The sequence below is a fragment of the Dromiciops gliroides genome, chromosome 1, assembly GCF_019393635.1.
Source record: "Dromiciops gliroides isolate mDroGli1 chromosome 1, mDroGli1.pri, whole genome shotgun sequence".
NCBI lineage: Eukaryota > Metazoa > Chordata > Mammalia > Microbiotheria > Microbiotheriidae > Dromiciops > Dromiciops gliroides.
Window position 1 is genome coordinate 601,847,452 of NC_057861.1, and position 18,762 is coordinate 601,866,213.

The following is an 18,762-nucleotide window of genomic DNA, read 5'->3' on the forward strand; positions in this document are numbered from 1 at the left end:
TTTGAACTCAGGTCCTCCTGAATCCAGGGTTGGTGCTCTATCCACTGCGCCACCTAGCTGCCCCCTCCAGTGGTTTTTAAAAGGAAATCAATCACTATCCACCTCCAAAGAAAAAAACTGATATTGATGGAACACAGACTAAAGCCTGCACTTACTTTCATTTTTTTCCCTTTTATTCAGAATGACTAATCTGGTCATGTTTTATATAATCATACAGGTATAACTCATTGGATTGCTTACCACCTCAGGGAGGGGGGAAGGGAGGGATAAAAATTGGAATCCCAGACTATAAATAAAAATGTTTATTACTTTATAAAAAAGGAAATCAATCACCAAGTATTTATTAAGCACCTGCTATGTACCAAGCTCTTGTTGTTGTGGTTTGTCCTTTGTTTTCAAAGAGGACCATGACATCAGGAGGTGATGTCGTGCTTTGGAGTGAATTGGATTTAAGCGAGACAGGGCTGTGCAAAGTCACCAACCTCACCCTCCCTTCCAGAGCCGTCTGGGTCCAGTGGCAAGATATACATCAGGATGACTGGAGATGGCCCTAGATGCAGTGGGAGACCTTGGCCTTTTTAAGTAAGACCTTTCCCAGGTCTCAATTTGTCTGAGGCAATGCCCATTCACTGACTAAAGCTAGGGAAAAAATGAGGCAAAGAATAGCCTCTTTTACCTAGTCAAAAATAAAACAAAAGCAAAAAAAAATCAATCCGGGAGGGGTAGACCCTCATGGTTTCTGGCCAAAACAGAAACAATTGCTACTGATGTTCACTCTGAGCTGTCAGAACCCATACAAAGACAGCGATGAAATGGTCATGGATCTGAAGAAACTCATTCTCTACTGGGAGGAGAGGAAAGAGAATAGAACGGGCACTCAGAGAAGTCAATACAAAAAGGCACGAAAAATACATACAAGGGAATTTCAGGAGGTACAAACAAGTAGAGGGGATCAGGAGAACCTCCTTGGAGGAGGAGATGGTATTTGAGCTGAATTTTGGAGGGATCTAGGGGATTCCCAGAGGTGGAGGTGAGGAACGACTGTGCAATAAGACAGACTAGAGAGTGTGAAAGGGTGAGCACTGTGTGATCAGACTGGAAACGGAGTCTGAAGCTGGACTGGGAAGTACTTTAACCATCTAATGCTCATCAGCCATGACAGTCAAAGCTTCTAACACCATATACAAGGGTGATGCCTTGGAGGCCAAAACAAAATTCTTATCAGTCTACACAGTGAGGACTGTTATCAGGACAATTCCTGGGCATCCCCATTATATTTATAATCTAAATAATTTTAGTATTATATATATATATATATATATATATATATGTATGTATGTGTGTGTGTGTGTGTGTGTGTGTGTGTGTATATATATATATCTCCAGGTAGCATAACAATGATAATAAGAGCTAGCATTTTATACAGTTGTCCCTTCCACATCTCAGGGGTTACCCACAATGTGGAAAAATCCATGTAAAAAATTTCAGCCCTCCCTTCATACTAGAGAAGAAATATAAATTTTTAAAATTTTTCTTTTATGGGGTGTTTACAGTATCTTATTGTAAAATTTGAGTTGAGTTATACGATACTCTATATTTTATGCATTTCTGAGTTTCTAAATTATTTCTGTGTCATCTTCTGGCCTTTGTGTGTCCTGAAGCTTCCACAAAACTCCTTCAAAATTCTTAGTTAATTTCTTATGCCAACCCGAGATATAGTTAAACAGTGATGGGGAAAGTAGCAATGTGGAAGGGATAACTATATAGTACTTTAGGGTTTGCAAAGTGTTTTTCATATATGATTTCATTTGATTCTTACTGTTCTATAAGAAAGGTGCTATTCTCTCCATTTTCTGCATCAGGAAACAGTCTGAGAGAGGTTAAATGGCGTGTCCAGGGACACATAGCTAGAACATATCTGGGGGAGGATTCGAACTCAGGTCCTCCTAACTCTAAGACCAGTTCTCTACCCATTATGTTGTTTAGCTGCACACAAATACATACTCTCTCTTTATATAAATATATAATATATATTACTATTATATATTAATAGAATATATATGCATTATATTAGTATTACATATTAGTACAGAATATATAATATATGTGTTATGTGTTAGTGTCTATTTTAATATATAATATATTGTATAATATAGTGTGTGTAGCTAGGTAACACTCTATATGCCTATATACATGTACAGACACAAACATGTATGTATGTATGTATGTATGTATGTATGTAAGGAATGTATTGTGCAATTGGTGCCATAGTGGATAGAAAGCCATCTTAGAGTCAAATATACGTATGTGTATATATAGTACATAGTATAATACCTATTTATGCATACATGTACATATATATATATATAGCATATACATACACACATAAATGAAACTTTAAAAATAATTCCTAAATAGAGAATTCCTAGGAGAAATGGGAATGGTAGTAGGAAATGTAGTATAGTAGAACAAGCACTAGCCAGGGAGCCTGAGCTCTAAGCCATAGTTCTAGAATTGAGGGGCAGCAGGCAACAGGGGACAGGTTGCTAGATTTGAAATCAAAAAGGACTGGATTCGAATCCTACCTCAGACAGTGACTGTTTAACTACAGCAAAGTTGCATAGCCTTACTGACTCTCAGTTTCCTCATCTATCAAATGAAGAAAATAATACTTGTACCAGTAATACCTGCTCACAGGGTTACTGGGAGACTCAAATGAGACACTGGATGTAAAGCACTTTGCAAACAAGGTGCTATATAATAACGTTAGTGGCTATTACCACCACCACCACCACCAATTCTAGTTTGGCTCCAACCAGATGAATGACCATAGTTAGGTCATCCAACTTTTTATTGTCTTCCTCTGTAAAATGAGTTGGTCCCAAAGTCCCTTTTCCTCTAAAATTCTAAAGTCCATTAAGTGACCTAGCCCTGCACCTCTATAGTATAAATCTGCTGCTACAAAAAGATGGTTTAAATAAAAATGTTTATTAAAATAAAAAAAAGAAAATGATGGATAGGAATTCCTAAAATTCCTCAGCACAAGACCACAAGGAAAATTAATGCTGAAAAGAAAGAAAAATGAAACAAATTCCTAGCAAAATCTCAAGGTCTTAACACTACTTAGCTTAAAGAGTTTTTGAAATCCACGACATGCTTCTGCCCTGTGAAATTATTATGCACTGGAACTAGTCCCCTTTGACACAAGCCTCAAGTAGACAGCCCCAGGCACCTGGGGTTTGGGTGATGGGCCAAGTGACACTTACTTTAAAGCTGAATCTGACGATATTTTGGGGAGCATGTGGGTTATTGGCTGTCAGGATCCGAGTGAATTCTTCTTTTAACTCCTAGGGGGCAGAAATACAGAGAAAGACATTAATAAAAAACATTCTCCATGCAGAGGACTGGCCTAAGGCCCATGAAAACCCAGCAAACTTCTCACACCGTTCCACAAACACAGATGACATTACACCCTATGTTTCCGATCAGGCACTTCTGGGGACCACATTTCTAAAGAGCTGGAGGGCAACGCTAGGCAGAGCCAAGGTTAATGAGACTCAGGCCAGGGACCATATTAGCTACCAACTGTTTTCACTCGTTTACTGAGAAAACACACACACACACACACACACACACACACACACACACACACACAGAATCTGCAACTGCAAGGAGAAACCTGTGAGTAAGCCAAGACTCCCTTTCCCAGCCACTCTTCTTCTCATGTTAGCAAAGCTTCATTCCTGTCATGTTTCCCAGACTTTCTGTGCTTTGTGCAAAACTCAATACTCAAAGGAAGCTTCTCTTGGGACAGAATGGATTCCTAATGTATGTGTCCAGCCTACAATTTGGCTATCACTGCAACACCCAGAATAATGCAAACCACTTCTTAGTGCCACAGAGAGAGGTAGTGTGACTCAGGGGAAAGAACAAACACTGAATCAGGAAAGGGTATAGCACCAGCTCAGGCACTAACTTGCTGTGTATTCTTGGGCAAGTGACGTACTTTCTTTAGACCTTGGTTTCCCCTATCTGAAGTAGACTAAACCAGCATTTCCCAAATGCTGTTCAGCAAAACCCTGATATTCTGGAGAATGTAAGTTCGTTTCCATGATAAAGATTTGATGCTGGTGACATTTTTTTTTGCTTAAAATATTAAATATAAAATTATGTATCAAAATGCTTATTAAATGGGACTTTTTCCAAATATGAAAACAGACTGAGTTTTCTCCATTTTGCTACAAAATTTTCCCAATCCTCATTTATCATAGCGAGAATACCATATCCCTAGGTTTCACCATGACCACAGTAATCAGAATTTATAGGCTGTCAATATATAGCAACTCCCAAGGGGTGGCCAAATTCATTTGAGACACACTGGGATAGATCATCTCTCCATTTCCTTCCAAATCTTCCATTCTGTGACTCTGTGGTTACATAAATAGGTCAAAATTTATCAAGTCAGTGTCTAATTAACGTACCCGAAAAAATCTAGGCTATCTCTACATAGGCAAAATAAAATGTTATTTTTAAAAATTCACTATTTTTGCTGGTCTTTGCGAAAATATTTCAAATCATGCAAGACATACATATAACTGATTTTTAAATGAACCTATTAGAAATTACATGTCCGAGTGAGAGATACCACTTTCAAACTTGATATTTATTTCATTGAGACTGACATTATTCAAAACATTTCTGGATTTCATCTTTGGTAATTGCCTTCAGACTCTGTAGCTCATTCCTCTCACTGTCCTCAGTGGTGACAAACCTTCATCTGTTAAGTATTGCTCTGAATATGTAAGCAATTAAAAGTCATCTGAAGACAAACCTAGTGACTAAGGTGAGGATTTTGGGTCAAATACAAGGTGTGAGTATATAAAGAAATGATGTTCATTTTCTTGTGAGGCTCAGCTAGTGGATTTAAAGTGGAAAACACTTATGTAAATGCATATCGGTTTAAATTTGTTCTCAATACTCTTTTTGGTAACAAACATTTATTTTATTTTTTCCAGTTACATGTAAAGGTAGTTTTCAACATTAATTTTCATAAGATTTAGAGTTCCAAATTTTTCTCCCTCCCTCCCTTTCCTTCTCCTTCCACAAGATAGCAACCAATCTGATATAGGTTATGTATGTACAATCCACAAGTACTCTTTTTTTTTTTAGTCTGTGTTCAATCAATATCAGTTCTTTCTCTGGGAGTGGATAGTATGCTTCATCATTAGCCCTTTGGGATTGTCTTGGATCATTGCATTGTGGAGTGTAGTCAAGCCATTCACAATTGCACATAGAACAATACTGCTATCACTGTGCACGATGTCCTCCTAGTTCTGCTCACTTGTTCTCAATACTCTTGAGTTACTTCATCATGTAATACCCAAAAAAGAAGAATATTTTGTATTTCAATCATTTAAATAAGTGTGGCAATATTTTTAGTGTGCCTAAAAAAATATAACTTTTATTGAAGGTATTAGACAAATATACACTCTGACAAAAGGTAGATAATAACTTTAGGTCCACACACTGGTTTGAACCAATGTACATTTACTAACCTATTATTTCAAGTGCCTGATTTCTGCTTCATAAAGGTCACTCACAATACCACCTTTGATAGATGGCCAAGAAATATGCACCAATAGCCATTTATACAAAATTCTCCCAACTCTTTCTCTTACCAATATAATTTTTTTTTTTAGATTTAGAAGACCAAACCTCATTTCAACTACGGTATTTTAAATTAGATTTACTTTTGTTCCATATTGGCTTGACAAGAAAATTAATGCTATTTCAAAAAATATGTAATTTCACTTCTCCTGATGTATAATTCCACCATTGCTAAGTAGGTGGTCTTCACAAATTGCTATGGCCCAAATTTGTCATCTAGGGGTCAGCCACATTCTGGTGATGAGTCTCTCTGAACTTTGCTAGGCTGGTCCTTGAATGACAGACACAAAGTCTGTCACTGGACTGATGTTAAAAGACATTCCAAACTGTTTGGAATTTATGCTCTGTGTGACAGCCTTTGAGAACCCAGCATCACCTTTTAATCACAGTGAGCACTGAAGTGGTACTCTTAGGGAGGAAGAACTTGGTAACTTAATATTTAAACAATGCCTGGGACATAGCCTAATACATACTTGCTGAACATTTCTGGTTGTAAGCAATGTAAAAAATTTTTTAGTTTGACATTGTACTTACATTACAAGGGATTTTTCATTGTTTTTTTTCTCCCATAGAAGGGAGTGGTGAAAAGGAATGAAAATAAGTGCTTAGTAATTGAAAATTTAATAAAAATACTGGTTGGTTGATTGAACAAAATATTTAAGTAGGAAAAATTTCCCAATATTAAAGCCATGTTAAGCCCTTAAGTAGGGTTCATAATACCAGAGGGTGAAATAAAGGGTTATTTAGACAGTGTGATTCTTGCAGTACCAGAAAGGTCCCTTGGCCCTTTGATGCAGATAGTCTATTGTTAAGTAACCTATCCCAAGAAGGTTAAAGACAGACAGAAATATAACAAGATATTGATAGCAGCACATTTTATGATAACAAAGAATTGGAAACAAAAGTAGGTACCCATCAATTCAGAATTGTCTAAATAAATTATGATACATTAACTCAAATGGATGGTCCTTCACTATATAGAACATGGAGAATTCAGAAAAGCATGGGACACCTGATAAGAACTAATGGAGCAAAACCAAAAAAAAATACTACACAACCTGCCAAAATGGCAGGTGCCTATGTGGGAGGAAGATCACCTGGTTTCCATTTATTTATACCTGTTCAACTATTTTTTTTTTTGACAGGCAATGAGGGTTAAGTGACTTGCCCAGGGTCACACAGCTAGTAAGTGTCAAGTGTCTGAAGCCGGATTTGAACTCAAGTCCTCCTGAATCCAGGGCTGGCGCTTTATCCACTGTACCACCTAGCTGCCCCCATACATGTTAAACTCTTAACCACACCAAGTGATGATCAAGAAATTCAATGAAAAACTACAGTATGTGACTTCTACCCTATAACTGTAGAATCAGCCAGAAGCCCACAAGCATAGAAGAGGTGATCCCTCCAGCAAAATCAGTACCAATACAACCAGAGATGAGGCATGTGTAGAGCCTGCCATGCTTTGTAGAATGAGGCAGCAGAGAAAACTCCCCTGAAGAAGCCCCAAGGTAGTCAAAAAGATTCCAGGATGAGGACCTTTTAGAAGTTCCTAGTAGTGTTAGAGGGAAAAGCAGTGATCAGCAAGCTCTACAGAGCTCAGGCCAGGATAACCTGAAGCTCTTAGGTCCCTAACACTGTCCTGAGATGTCAGAGAAAGCCCTGAAGATCTAACACTCTGAACCACAAAGATCCAGGGGGACCTAATCCTTGGTGATAAAAGGTTGGTGCAGTAACCCAGTATAAGATTAAGCAAGAGGGGAGGTAGACCAAACGGAGATAGCTCTTAGCACAAAGCCCCAATTCAGGAACTAAAGCTGGAGAGAGGAGTAAATCAAAGAAAACACCAACCAATATTTTAAAAAATATTGTAAGTCTAAAGATTCCCAGAAAGAAAAATTCAAGCTGAGACTTAATGGAAAACATGGATTTTCCACAAGGACTACATGCATGCATAAAGGAAATGAAGCAAGAGATCAATGAAATAAAAGATAAAGAGGAATTAGAATAATTACCTTAGATAACAAAGTGGTAAACTCTACTCAAGAAATGAAATCCCTGAAAAGTAGACTATACCAAGTAGATATCAATGCCTCCATGAGGCAGCAAGAAATATTAGAACAAAAATCAAAAGATGGGGGAAAAAATCACAAAAAATAAGAGATATAGTGGGGCAGCTAGGTGGTGCAGTGGATAAAGCACCAGCCCTTGATTCAGGAGGACCTGAGTTCAAATCCAGCCTCAGACACTTAACACTTACTAGCTGTGTGACCCTGGGCAAGTCACTTAACCCCTCATTGCCCTGCAAAAAAAAAATGAGATATCTATTATCAAAAACAATTAACTTGGAAAATAGATAGAGAGATCATTTAAGAATCACTGACTTCCCTGAAAACCATGTTGTTATTGTTTTTAAAGTTTGAATGCTAATTCAAGAAATCAAATGAAAAATGCCCAGATCTATTAGAACCAGAAGGCAAGGCAAAGATAGAAACAATCTAATAGGCACCTCCTGAAAGGAGCCCTAAAAGGAAAAGCCCCAGGGATATCAGCCAAAATCCAGATTTCCCACTGTGTAAGAAAAATTACTGCAAGCATCCAGAACAAAGCAAGTCAGTTATCAAAGACCTATAGCTGGGATCACATAAGCTATGGAAGTTTCTATTAAAAACTAGAAATCTTGGAATAGAATATTCCAAAAGGCAAAAGATATAGGCTATGACCAAAAAAAGTTATCTTGCAAAGTGGAGTAAGATCTTACCAGAGGATTGGCGGGGGATGGGGGGAGGAGGGGAGAATAGATCTTTAATAGGACAGAGGACTATCAAGCATTCCTGATGAAAAGACCAGAGCTGAGTAGGAACTTTTAAATACCAACACAAGAGTCCAGAAAAACTTATAAAAGTAAATCAATAAGTACTTATTAAGCACCTACTATGTGACAAGTGCTGGGGGCTCAAAGAAAAGGCAAAAGACAGTTTCCACTCTCAAGAAATTCATAGTTTAATAGGGGAGACACCATGAAAACAACTGCTATGTACAAACAAGATATAAACAGGATAAATTGGAGATAATAAATAGAAGGAAGACTAACATTAAGGAGGATCAGGAAAGGCTTCTTGGAGAGATGGAAATTTAGCTGGGACTTGACGGAAATCAGGAGGTAATCTCAGGTAAGGCACTGGGAGTTGGGAGTAGGATGTGACTAAGAAAGGCCTCTGGCAGAAGGTAGGATTTGAGCTAAATCCTGAAGGAAGCCAGAAAGATGAGATCAGAAAGGAGAGCATTCTGGGAATAGGGAACAACCAGTGGAAATGCACAGAGCTTAGAGATGGAGTTTCTTGTATAAGGAACGGGGTGGTGGCTAGTCACTAGATCCTAGTGTATATAAAGGGGAACAGAGTATAAGAAGATTGGAAAGGTTGTGAAGAGATTTGAATGACAAACAGGATTTTTCATTTGATTCTGGAGGTGATAGGGAGTCATGGAGTTTATCGAATAAGTGGGAAGGAGGCGATATGGTCAGATCTGTGCTTTAGGAAAATTAATCTAACAGTTGAGTAGAAGATGGATGAGAGTTGGGGAAGAGACTTTAGGCAGGAGAGAAACCAGAAGATTATTGCAATAGTCCAGGAGTGAGGAGGTAAGGGCCTCTACCAGGGTAGTAGCAGTACTAAGGAGAGAAGAGGTATAGATGTGATGTTATAAAGGCAAAGGCAAATTTATTTGAGTAATTGAAAGGAGCTGTATTAGGATGTTATGTAGTACTTTAAGATTTACAAAGTGTTTTACAAATATTTTCTCCTTTGATCCCCACACCAACTCTGGAAACTGAGGCATACAGAGGTGGAGTACTTGCCTAGAATCACACAGCTAGTTAATTACTCAGGCTAGAATTGACCCCAGGTTTTCCTGACTCCAAGCCCGGGGCTTATCCACTGGGATACCCAGCTAGTTGCCTGGGTTAGGGCTAACATTCTGATGGGAGAGAAGAAACGAATACCCTTCAGAACTTTATCATCTTCAAAAAATATTGGGAGAGTTAAAGAAGGAAAGCCGAGGGCCTGGGGGTGGATTGGTTCTATTCTGAGGGGACAGAGAAGGGATTAAAAGAATGCACACATGTAGAGAGGAGGAAGTGAGTGGGACTTGTTATTTCTCATAATTGGGGTGTATGAGAAGAAGAGCATGCTAACATGGTGGAAGGGGTAGGTGGAGTGGGCATCAGAAAAACTTCATTCTTCTTTGAAATGGATGAAGGAAGGCTGAACAAACATCAGAGTTTGGTGTAGAAAACCATCAGACTCAGAAGAAAACAGAAAACTAGCAGAGATGCCAAACGATAAGAATCTTTGATGTTTTGGGGAGGTTTAAGAAAAACAGGTACAGTATAATAGTATTGACATGAAATAATTCTAATTTATAATTATAATTGTCTAATATGATATACCATATAGAGAGCATATATACTCTATACTATATATGGTATATGTACATATACTATATATGGTACATGTATATCTACTATGTATGATATATGTGTAGATGCTATATCTAATATATCTGTATCTAGATATAGTATATGTATATATGCTACATATATTATATATATACAAAAATGGGGGAATAGAATATTTTCTTTCTAATTTTAAAAAAAGAAAAAAATCATCAGACTCAATACGGAAAGTTGAGGTAATAGAGGGTGGGTCTGAGGGAACATAAAACTAGGAAGGGAATAGTTTTATTTAAAACAAACTTCTTGATCCTGAAGGAAGATTTTTTAAAAGGAGAAAAAGTTTTTTTAAAACCACTAGAATGTTTTCCTTATCAATTGTGGGATTGCTGAATAGATCATAGTCTGTGAATGCAATAGAATATTATTGCTCTGTAAGAAATGAAAAAAAAAAACAACAACAAACAAACCAGACAACTTCAGAGAATCCTGGGTAGCATGAACTGATGCAGAGTGAACAATTTACAGCTAAGGGACAGATTAGAGAGAATAAAAGAGTCCTCTGAAGTAGTCACAATACATTTGAATTTGTGCTATTTGAAGTTATAATTATGTAAAATATAGTAATTGGTTCCAGCCCAATGGAAATATGCAGTGCAAATTTGAATACAAGCAACCACGTCAGGGAATTCTTTATTTGAGGTAATGAGGACCTAGGTATGTACCAGGGCAGTGACGGTAAAGAAAACGATGTAAGAACTCTAATCAAAGAGATAACCAATCATGTCTCCAGAGGACCTTCAGTTAAGCACTTTACCTACCTCCTGACAGAGAGGTGAGGGGCAGAAGGGGCAGAAACATACATCTTTGGACATGGCCACAGTGTGGATTTAATTTGCTTGACAATGCTTATTTGCTACAGACTTTTCTCCCTCACCCTCTTTCTCTCTCTAATTGGGATGGGACTTCAGTAAGGGCAGTTAACAATAGTGATGACCTTCCACCCTCCCACACACCCCCAAAAAAGGAGGACTATTGTAACATTTTTTAACAAACAGAAGAGAACAGAAGGAGATACAATCAGAATAATTATGAAAGTAATGTGTATAATTATATATATTTTTGAAAAAGCAAATGCTTTGAAATGAAGACTTATAGTTTCACATAAAATCCTATTTTTGTGTTCTGATATATATATATATATATATATGTATATATGTATGCTTTTTTTAAAAAGTGTTTCAGTTCAGAACTTTTAAAACACCCTTATAAAAGAAAGTGCCACATAATGATTATCAGAATGTAAACAGAAGGAAAAAAAGAAACTGAATGATGTGCAATTATAATGACCAAGCTTGGCCCTAGAGAAGAGATGAAAAAATGTAATTAAATTTCCTTCATTGCAGAAATGGGAGCTGTTGCATATATACTGTAAGCTTCTTTTTTTAGGTTCTCTTTAAAATTTTTCCGTTATAAGGGAAGACTTTCTGAGTAGGGAAGGATATATTCAGAAGCAAATGTGAAATAAAAACAGAAAAGCACCAATAAAAAGAAAATGCAGGGGCAGCTAGGTGGTACAGTGGATAGAGCACTGGCCCTGGATTCAGGAGGACCTGAGTTCAATCCAGCCTCAGACACTTAACACTTACTAGCTGTGTGACCCTGGGCAAGTCACTTAACCCCAATTGCCTCACCAAAAGAAAAAAAAGAAAATTCAAATGAAATAAGGCTCCCTTACCACCAAAATTCCTTTCCTACTTATGATGCTAAAGTCATTCTTTTAGTTAAGGCAAACTTTTCATTCCACTGCCAGAGTAAAGGGATGGTCTTGGACCAGATGCTCTTAAATGTCCCTTCTAGCTCCCATACAATATGTGACTTGTAGATGTGGCTCTGTCTTAGTCCATATAGCAATTAAGAGACTGTATTATGCCATATACTCAGGCCAGAGAATGATTTACTGGCATCCATGCCTGGTCAAAAAGTAATAGGAAATATTTCTTTGGAACGATTAATAGAATGTACTTTCCCTACATCCTATCTTGTAGAAATAATTGGTTTTCATATCCTGTCCTGTATATGCATTTTCTCTTCTGAAATTAGTTTCTACATTCCATTATGGCTGCATTCCATTATATTCTTATTAATATGTTGCATGTGGTTAGTTAAACATCAAATATATAGTTAGCTTCCATATTCCACTATGTCACTTCCTGGACTACTTCTCTAGCTCACTGCCAATCACTTTCCTACCCTGGAAAAAAACCTTCTCCCTAAGGCCCACTTTCCTAATTGGTGATTCTCCAGCCTGAACCACCATTTCTCCAGGGGCTCCAGCCAGACACACTTCACTCTTGACTACGTTCACTCTGGAGACTTCTCTGCCAGCCATGTTCCTACAGTGGAGATCAAATGCGAGAATATGTGTAAACACTCAGCACAGTGCCTGGCACATAGTAGGCACTATATAATTATTACTCTCTTCCCTCTACCCAAAAACCTCTGTCCTGCACCCTGCTCTTATGGTTGGTGCATCCCTCCCTGCCCCTCACTGTATGGATTCTTCTTACGTGCTGTCTTTCCCCCGAGACTATAAGATCCTTGAAGGCAGGGACTATATTGTTTATGTAGGCTGGGCATATGTTTCCCCTAGTGCCTGATACATAGTAAGTGCTTAATTAAAGCTCCATCTATCGATCAATGAATATTCTGTTATTCAACAATAAAGATGCCTTGGTTCAATCACCTATGTGGTCACCCACAACTCAAGGGGGAAGGAGCCTACCTCTCCTATTGGCCCAGGGATCAGTAAGTGTGCTGGACAAAGAAAAGGACTCTTTGAAGGATGGAAAATTGACACTGTTACAAGTATCTGTTATTATCTCCACTGTATCTCCACACTATCTCTACAAGTATGTGTCTAAAGTATCTGTTATTACCTCCACTGACACTTCCTCTAGTGAGCTGGAACAAGAAAGAGTAACAAAGTGTGAGGTGGCGTAGGCAAGCGCAACCTTTGACTCAAAAAGCAGTGGTTACACTCCTGCTCTGTACCCCCAAGGCAAACATCGTATGCAACTCAAATACGCATGTAGTTTTTCTTTACTATTTCTGTTCAACCCTGGTGGGGAGTGTCCTAAATAGCACCTTTTCCCTAAACCTTAAAAGTACATGGAAGTTGAATCAGAAGTGCTGCAAAGGAGGAAATGGGGTGTAGCAAGGAGAGCATGAAAGAGGACCAAAGACAAAGTTCACATTATTTTTTCCTCAGGGAGGACTCCAGAGGAAGTATCAGTTTCCCCATATGTCAGGTGAGGGAATTGGGCTCAATACCCTTAAAGGACACTTCCAGCCCTAAATCTATGATCCTTTGATGCCATTTGTGATGTCCTGAAGGGCCAAATAACAGAGGATCACAGGATTATAGTTTAATTAGAGCTAGGAGACTTCCTAGGGCATGTAGTCCAGCCCAGGGGCCTATCTGTGTGATCTGAACATTCTGGAATGTTCCATTATCGAAACTGGTCAGGTCCTCTTCAGAGCTAAATGAAGACTATTTTCCTTTTTAACATGAATGTACAGGAAAAGTGGGCAAGCCGTTTCGCACTATAATCCTTTGGTCATATGAATAGAGGGCACCTGACTTTCCACTGGTAGGAAAATAACTGCCTACACAGTAGGGAAAGAAACCTATCCATCCAGGGCAGCTAGGTGGTATAGTAGATAGAATGCCAGGCCTGGGGTCAGGAAGATGAGTCTCCTTGACTTCAGATTTGGCCTCAGACATTTACTAGCTGTCTGACCCTGGGCAAGTCATTTAACCCTGCTTGCCTCAGTTTCCTCATCTGTAAAATGAGCTGGAGAAGGAAATGTCAAACCACTCCAATATCTTTGCCAAGAAAACCCCAAATGGGGCCATGAAGAGTCAGACACGACTGAAATGATGGAATAACAAGGGATGGAAAAGATAACAAAAGAGGATGGAGGGGGCAGCTAGGTGGCATAGTGGATAAAGCACCAGTCCTGGATTCAGGTGGACCTGATTTCAAATATGGCCTCAGACACTTGACACTTACTAGCTGTGTGATCCTGGGCAAGTCACTTAACCCTCATTGCCTCCCCCCCATCAAAAAAAAAAAAAAGAGGATGGAGAGGCTGGAATCTAGGATGCAAATTTACTCACAGTTTCAGTGAGCTCCAACTGGTCTGGGGGTTTGATCAGGGTCTTGGACTGATTCCATTCATCTGTGCCTTCTCCCACATCTGGGCCGGCATCCTCATCCTGCACAGAAAAAGACAGGTTAATTAACTAATGTCCATCAGTTCCAGAAATCATCCATTCGAATGTAAGAGCTCAGATTGCCAGGTCTCGGTTGATCCAGCTCAGAAAGGGCAAAATACTTCTTAAAGAACATTGTTTCCACAAAACCTCCCTGGGACCACATTTTTATCACTTTGTTTTTACTACTTAGGATTCAAAAGCTAAATTTCCTTGGCCATGTTTCTCTTGTTTCAAAATGAGCTTATAAACTGCTAACATGTTATTATAACAAAGCAGCTCAAGTCTATGCTCTAATTGCCCCAAGGCACCACAAATGACATCTAATTACTTTTTTTTTTTGGTGTTAAAATTATTGTTACATAAGTTTCTAATCAGAATCTTTTCAAACACATTTAGATTGAGTAATGCTATTTGGGGCATGGATTGTTAGCCATTCTCTCCCGGAACATTTTACACCCTAACAGAAACAAATATCCAAGATTTGCTGCCCCCTGGCAGAGCTCACAGTATAAGTAGGTTCAACATCAAAATATATCATGCTGTTCATTCAGCTATGGAAAACAGATTGCTGCAGTGATGGATCGAAACTTCCCTGCCTGGTATAGTTCCCTTTGATTAAAAAAAAACAAACCAAACCTCTGATTAAAAAAAGTTTAAGGGTTCAAGGCACTTTCTGCCTTGAAGTTAACTACTGTGATGATTTGCACTTGAATCAGACCCTTTTTTAATTAAAATTTGGTAAAGTCTGACATACATGGCTTGGGAAAGTAGCTGTCTTTTTTGGGTCCAAAGGCGAATGCTGTTTCTGCAATGAAATGATAATAATAATAATAATGTTTGCAAAGTACTTTACATATATTATTACATTTGTAATAATAACCCTGTGAAGTGGGTGCTATTATTATGCCCATTTGCTGAAGAGGAAACTAAGGCACAAAGAGATTAAATGACTGGGGGGGTGTGACACAGCTAGTAAGTATATGAGACCACATTTGAATGCAGGTATTTCTGACTCCAAGTTTAATACTCTAAACACCTGATCTAAATAGCACACGAATTGTGGGGAGATAAGCAATAGAATACCTCTTTCCTGATTCACATGCAATATGCCTGTTGAAAGACTTATGAAGGTTCTTGTAGTTAAGTTAAAATTTTGAAATTTTTTTAAGAGAGAAAGGAACATTTGCTCCCTTGTGGTAGTTATTAGTTCATCATGAGTAGAATTGAAATTGAGTGTGGATTTTTATCTCTAGAACCCTGCAGAGCCTGAAACCTATGGTGTTGAGAGATGTTTCTTTCCTTTTACAAAGCAAGATGGGGGCAGCTAGATGGCGCAGTGGATAGAGCACTGGCCCTGGAGTCAGGAGTACCTGAGTTCAAATCTGGCCTCAGACACTTAACACTTACTAGCTGTGTGACCCTGGGCAAGTTACTTAACCCCAACTGCCTCACTAAAAAAACAAACAAACAAAAAACCCAAAAAACAAAGCAAGATGAAAGGATGACAGAATGGTGTGCCTTGGGTTTAAACATGCCCTTTGTCCTATACTAACTGCATGCTCTTCAGCAAGTTACTTGAGTTCTCTGAGCCTCAGTTACTCCAATTGTAAAATAGGGGTAAGATCTTACCCAGATTAAAGAAAAACATTTTTATTTAAAGTTTTGAGTTCCAAAGTCTATCCCTCCCTTCCTCTTCCCCCTCCCAGAGAGGATAAGCAATCAGATATAGGTTATACATGTCCAATTATGTAAAATATTTCCTGTATTAGTCATTTTGTACAAGAAGACTCAAATGAAAGGAAAAAAATGAAAGAAAGAAGGTGAAAAATAGCACGCTTCAGTCTGTATCCAAACCATATCAGTCATTTCTCTGGAGACAGATAGTATGCTTCATCATAAGTCTCTTGGAATTATCTTGGATCTTTTTTATTGCTGAGAATAGCTAAGTCATTCACAGTTCTTCACCGAACAATATTGCTGTCACTGTGTACAATGTTCTCCTACTTCTGTTCACTTTACTATATATCAGTTCGTACAAGTCCAGGTTTTTCTGAAATCATCCTGTTTGTCATTTCCTGTAGCACAATAATATTCCATTACAACCATATACCACAGCTCATTTAGCCATTCCCCAATTGATGGGCATCCCTTTGATTTCCAATTCTTAGCCAGCACAAAAAGAGCTACAGTAAACATTTTTTGTACAAATAGGTCCTTTTACATTTTTTTCAGTGCAATGAGAGTTAAGAGACTTGCCCAGGGTCACATAACTAATAAATGTCAAGTGTCTGAGTCTGGATTTGAACTCAGGTCCTCCTGAATCCAGAGCTGTTGTTTTATCCACTGTACCACCTAGCTGCCCCCTTCCATTTTTTTTATGTCTTTGGGATATAGACTTAACAATACCTTACCCAGATTGAACAGATAATCTCTTGATGTCCCTTTCAATTAGAAGGCCTGTGATTCTATAAGAACTAAGATTATGAGAATATTTTTGCTAATAATTCTCAATCGTGAACAATCAAGTCTGAAATCAACATGAATCCTCCGAATAAGTTACTACCCTGATGATTGAGTCATAGTCCTATTATCTGATGATCTAGCAGAAATTGATGAAAGCCTCTTGTAAAGTTGCTATCTAGCTATACTGTCTAAAAATCTAATGAGTGGTCGCCAATAAATTAGAAGCTTTAGCAAGAGTTTAAACTTTTAAGCATTTATTAAAGAGCATTAGGATATAATGATCAGAGAGAAAGGTAAAAATCTAACTATTTCTAAGAGACCCCATCATTGGACCTGCCATGGCAAGGTCAGGAACAAAAAGGACCCAACACTTCCTTCTTCCTCCCAGAAGCTTCTCCTCAAAAACTGAAATAGCCCATTCCCCCGTCCCCCCCCTCCACACACACACAGCTCCAAGCTAATTGGCTGGTAGCTTTGATAGACAGTACCCACGAGCAAACATCACTTCCTGACGCCAAGGAACTGACTTCCAAGCCACATGGCTTGCCCTCAGATGCCTTCTCCTCATGGAGGCACTTTCCCACAGTAACTCTCCAGCAGGTGGCATCAGTCCAATTGTTACACTCTGAAGCAATCACTGTAAACATTTTGAAACTATTTTGTTCTATACGTTTAAAAGGTTCAAAAGGGATAAAAAGACAAAACCAGTCTAGGGTTAGATTTATATTCCTGTTTTCCTATTGTCTTCATTTCCCCTTTATATCAAAACTTTCCCTCAGGTTATAATGTGATGCTATTATTCAAACCTAAGTGTTCATCTAAGTCACTGTGTTCTTCCTCTTGGAAGAATTAGCATTTTAAACTTAAGTCAGTCCATATTACTATATACCTTCAAGGTGAATTAATTAGTAACCCCTTCTTCCCAGTTTCTGGTGTTCTCTTAATCATAAATTGGTTTTGTATTTATTTTTAATACATTTATTTATATGTTGATAGAATAGAAGCTCCTTGAAGGAAAAGGTTGTTTCATTTTTTTGTCTTTGTACCCCCAGTACACGGTGACTGGACAAAAGTAGAAACTTAATTAATGTTTATTGTTAAGAAACCTCTAGTATTAGATGCAAAATAACTCTGACAAACTTCAAGCTTCAAAAGCAAGTGAATTAGGCGAATTATATTTTGGTCACCTAGGTACCTATATCCTGATTAAAGGAAATGGTGCCAATTTGAAGGGGGAGAATTAGCAAGGTTGTGATGAAATTACTGCTTCCTGAATTATTGAGAGGGCAGGAGTAAAGATATGCTGATATTACTCTACAGCCATGCATTTAAAACTATACTGTTAAAAAAATTTAAAAGAGGGTTGTTGGTATTTGTTGTTGTTGACTTTTGAGGAATCTAATCTCAAAAAAGTGATACTCAAGCATGAGTGGATCCCATTACCCTGTCATGGGGAAATGACTAGATCCTCTGGCTAAGAACAAGCAAAGGTGTCCATTACTAGCATTCCTTGTTCCTTCATCTTAATGTATATTCGAGAGCATAGTCCAATCAAGGAGTAGTGAGCTAGAGTCAGGCTCACCAGAGGGCACTGATAGAGTCATTCAGAAAGAGAAGAGAGGCCCATGCTGAGAACAACCTAAGGGAGCCTAACCTCTGAAATAGTCATCAATTCAGTCAACAAATATCTATTTATTAAGTTCTTGCTATGTTCCAGGCACTCCTGATAAGCAGTAGAGATAGGGAAAGAAAAGCCAAAAAATGTGTCTGAACTCCAAAAGATCACAACTATGTACAAAAGGTCACTGAATTAAGAGATCATTAGTAACTTTGGAGAGAATAATTTCACTTGAATGATGAGGTAGGAAGACAGATTGCAAAGAGTTAAGAGAGTAAGAAA

At 38.2% G+C, this 18,762-nt stretch overlaps 1 protein-coding gene across 1 annotated transcript in view; it reads right to left on the reverse strand.

The window, feature by feature from the left end:
- DNAI1 (dynein axonemal intermediate chain 1) overlaps positions 1–18,762 on the reverse strand; it is a 285,479-nt gene that overhangs the window by 214,563 nt on the left and 52,154 nt on the right. The window contains exons 3-4 of the mRNA XM_043987564.1: positions 14,301–14,399; positions 3,267–3,347 (exon numbers count right to left, since the gene is read on the reverse strand). Of these exons, the coding sequence (XP_043843499.1) occupies positions 3,267–3,347; positions 14,301–14,399 (180 nt within the window). The remainder of the gene's footprint in view (positions 1–3,266; positions 3,348–14,300; positions 14,400–18,762) is intronic.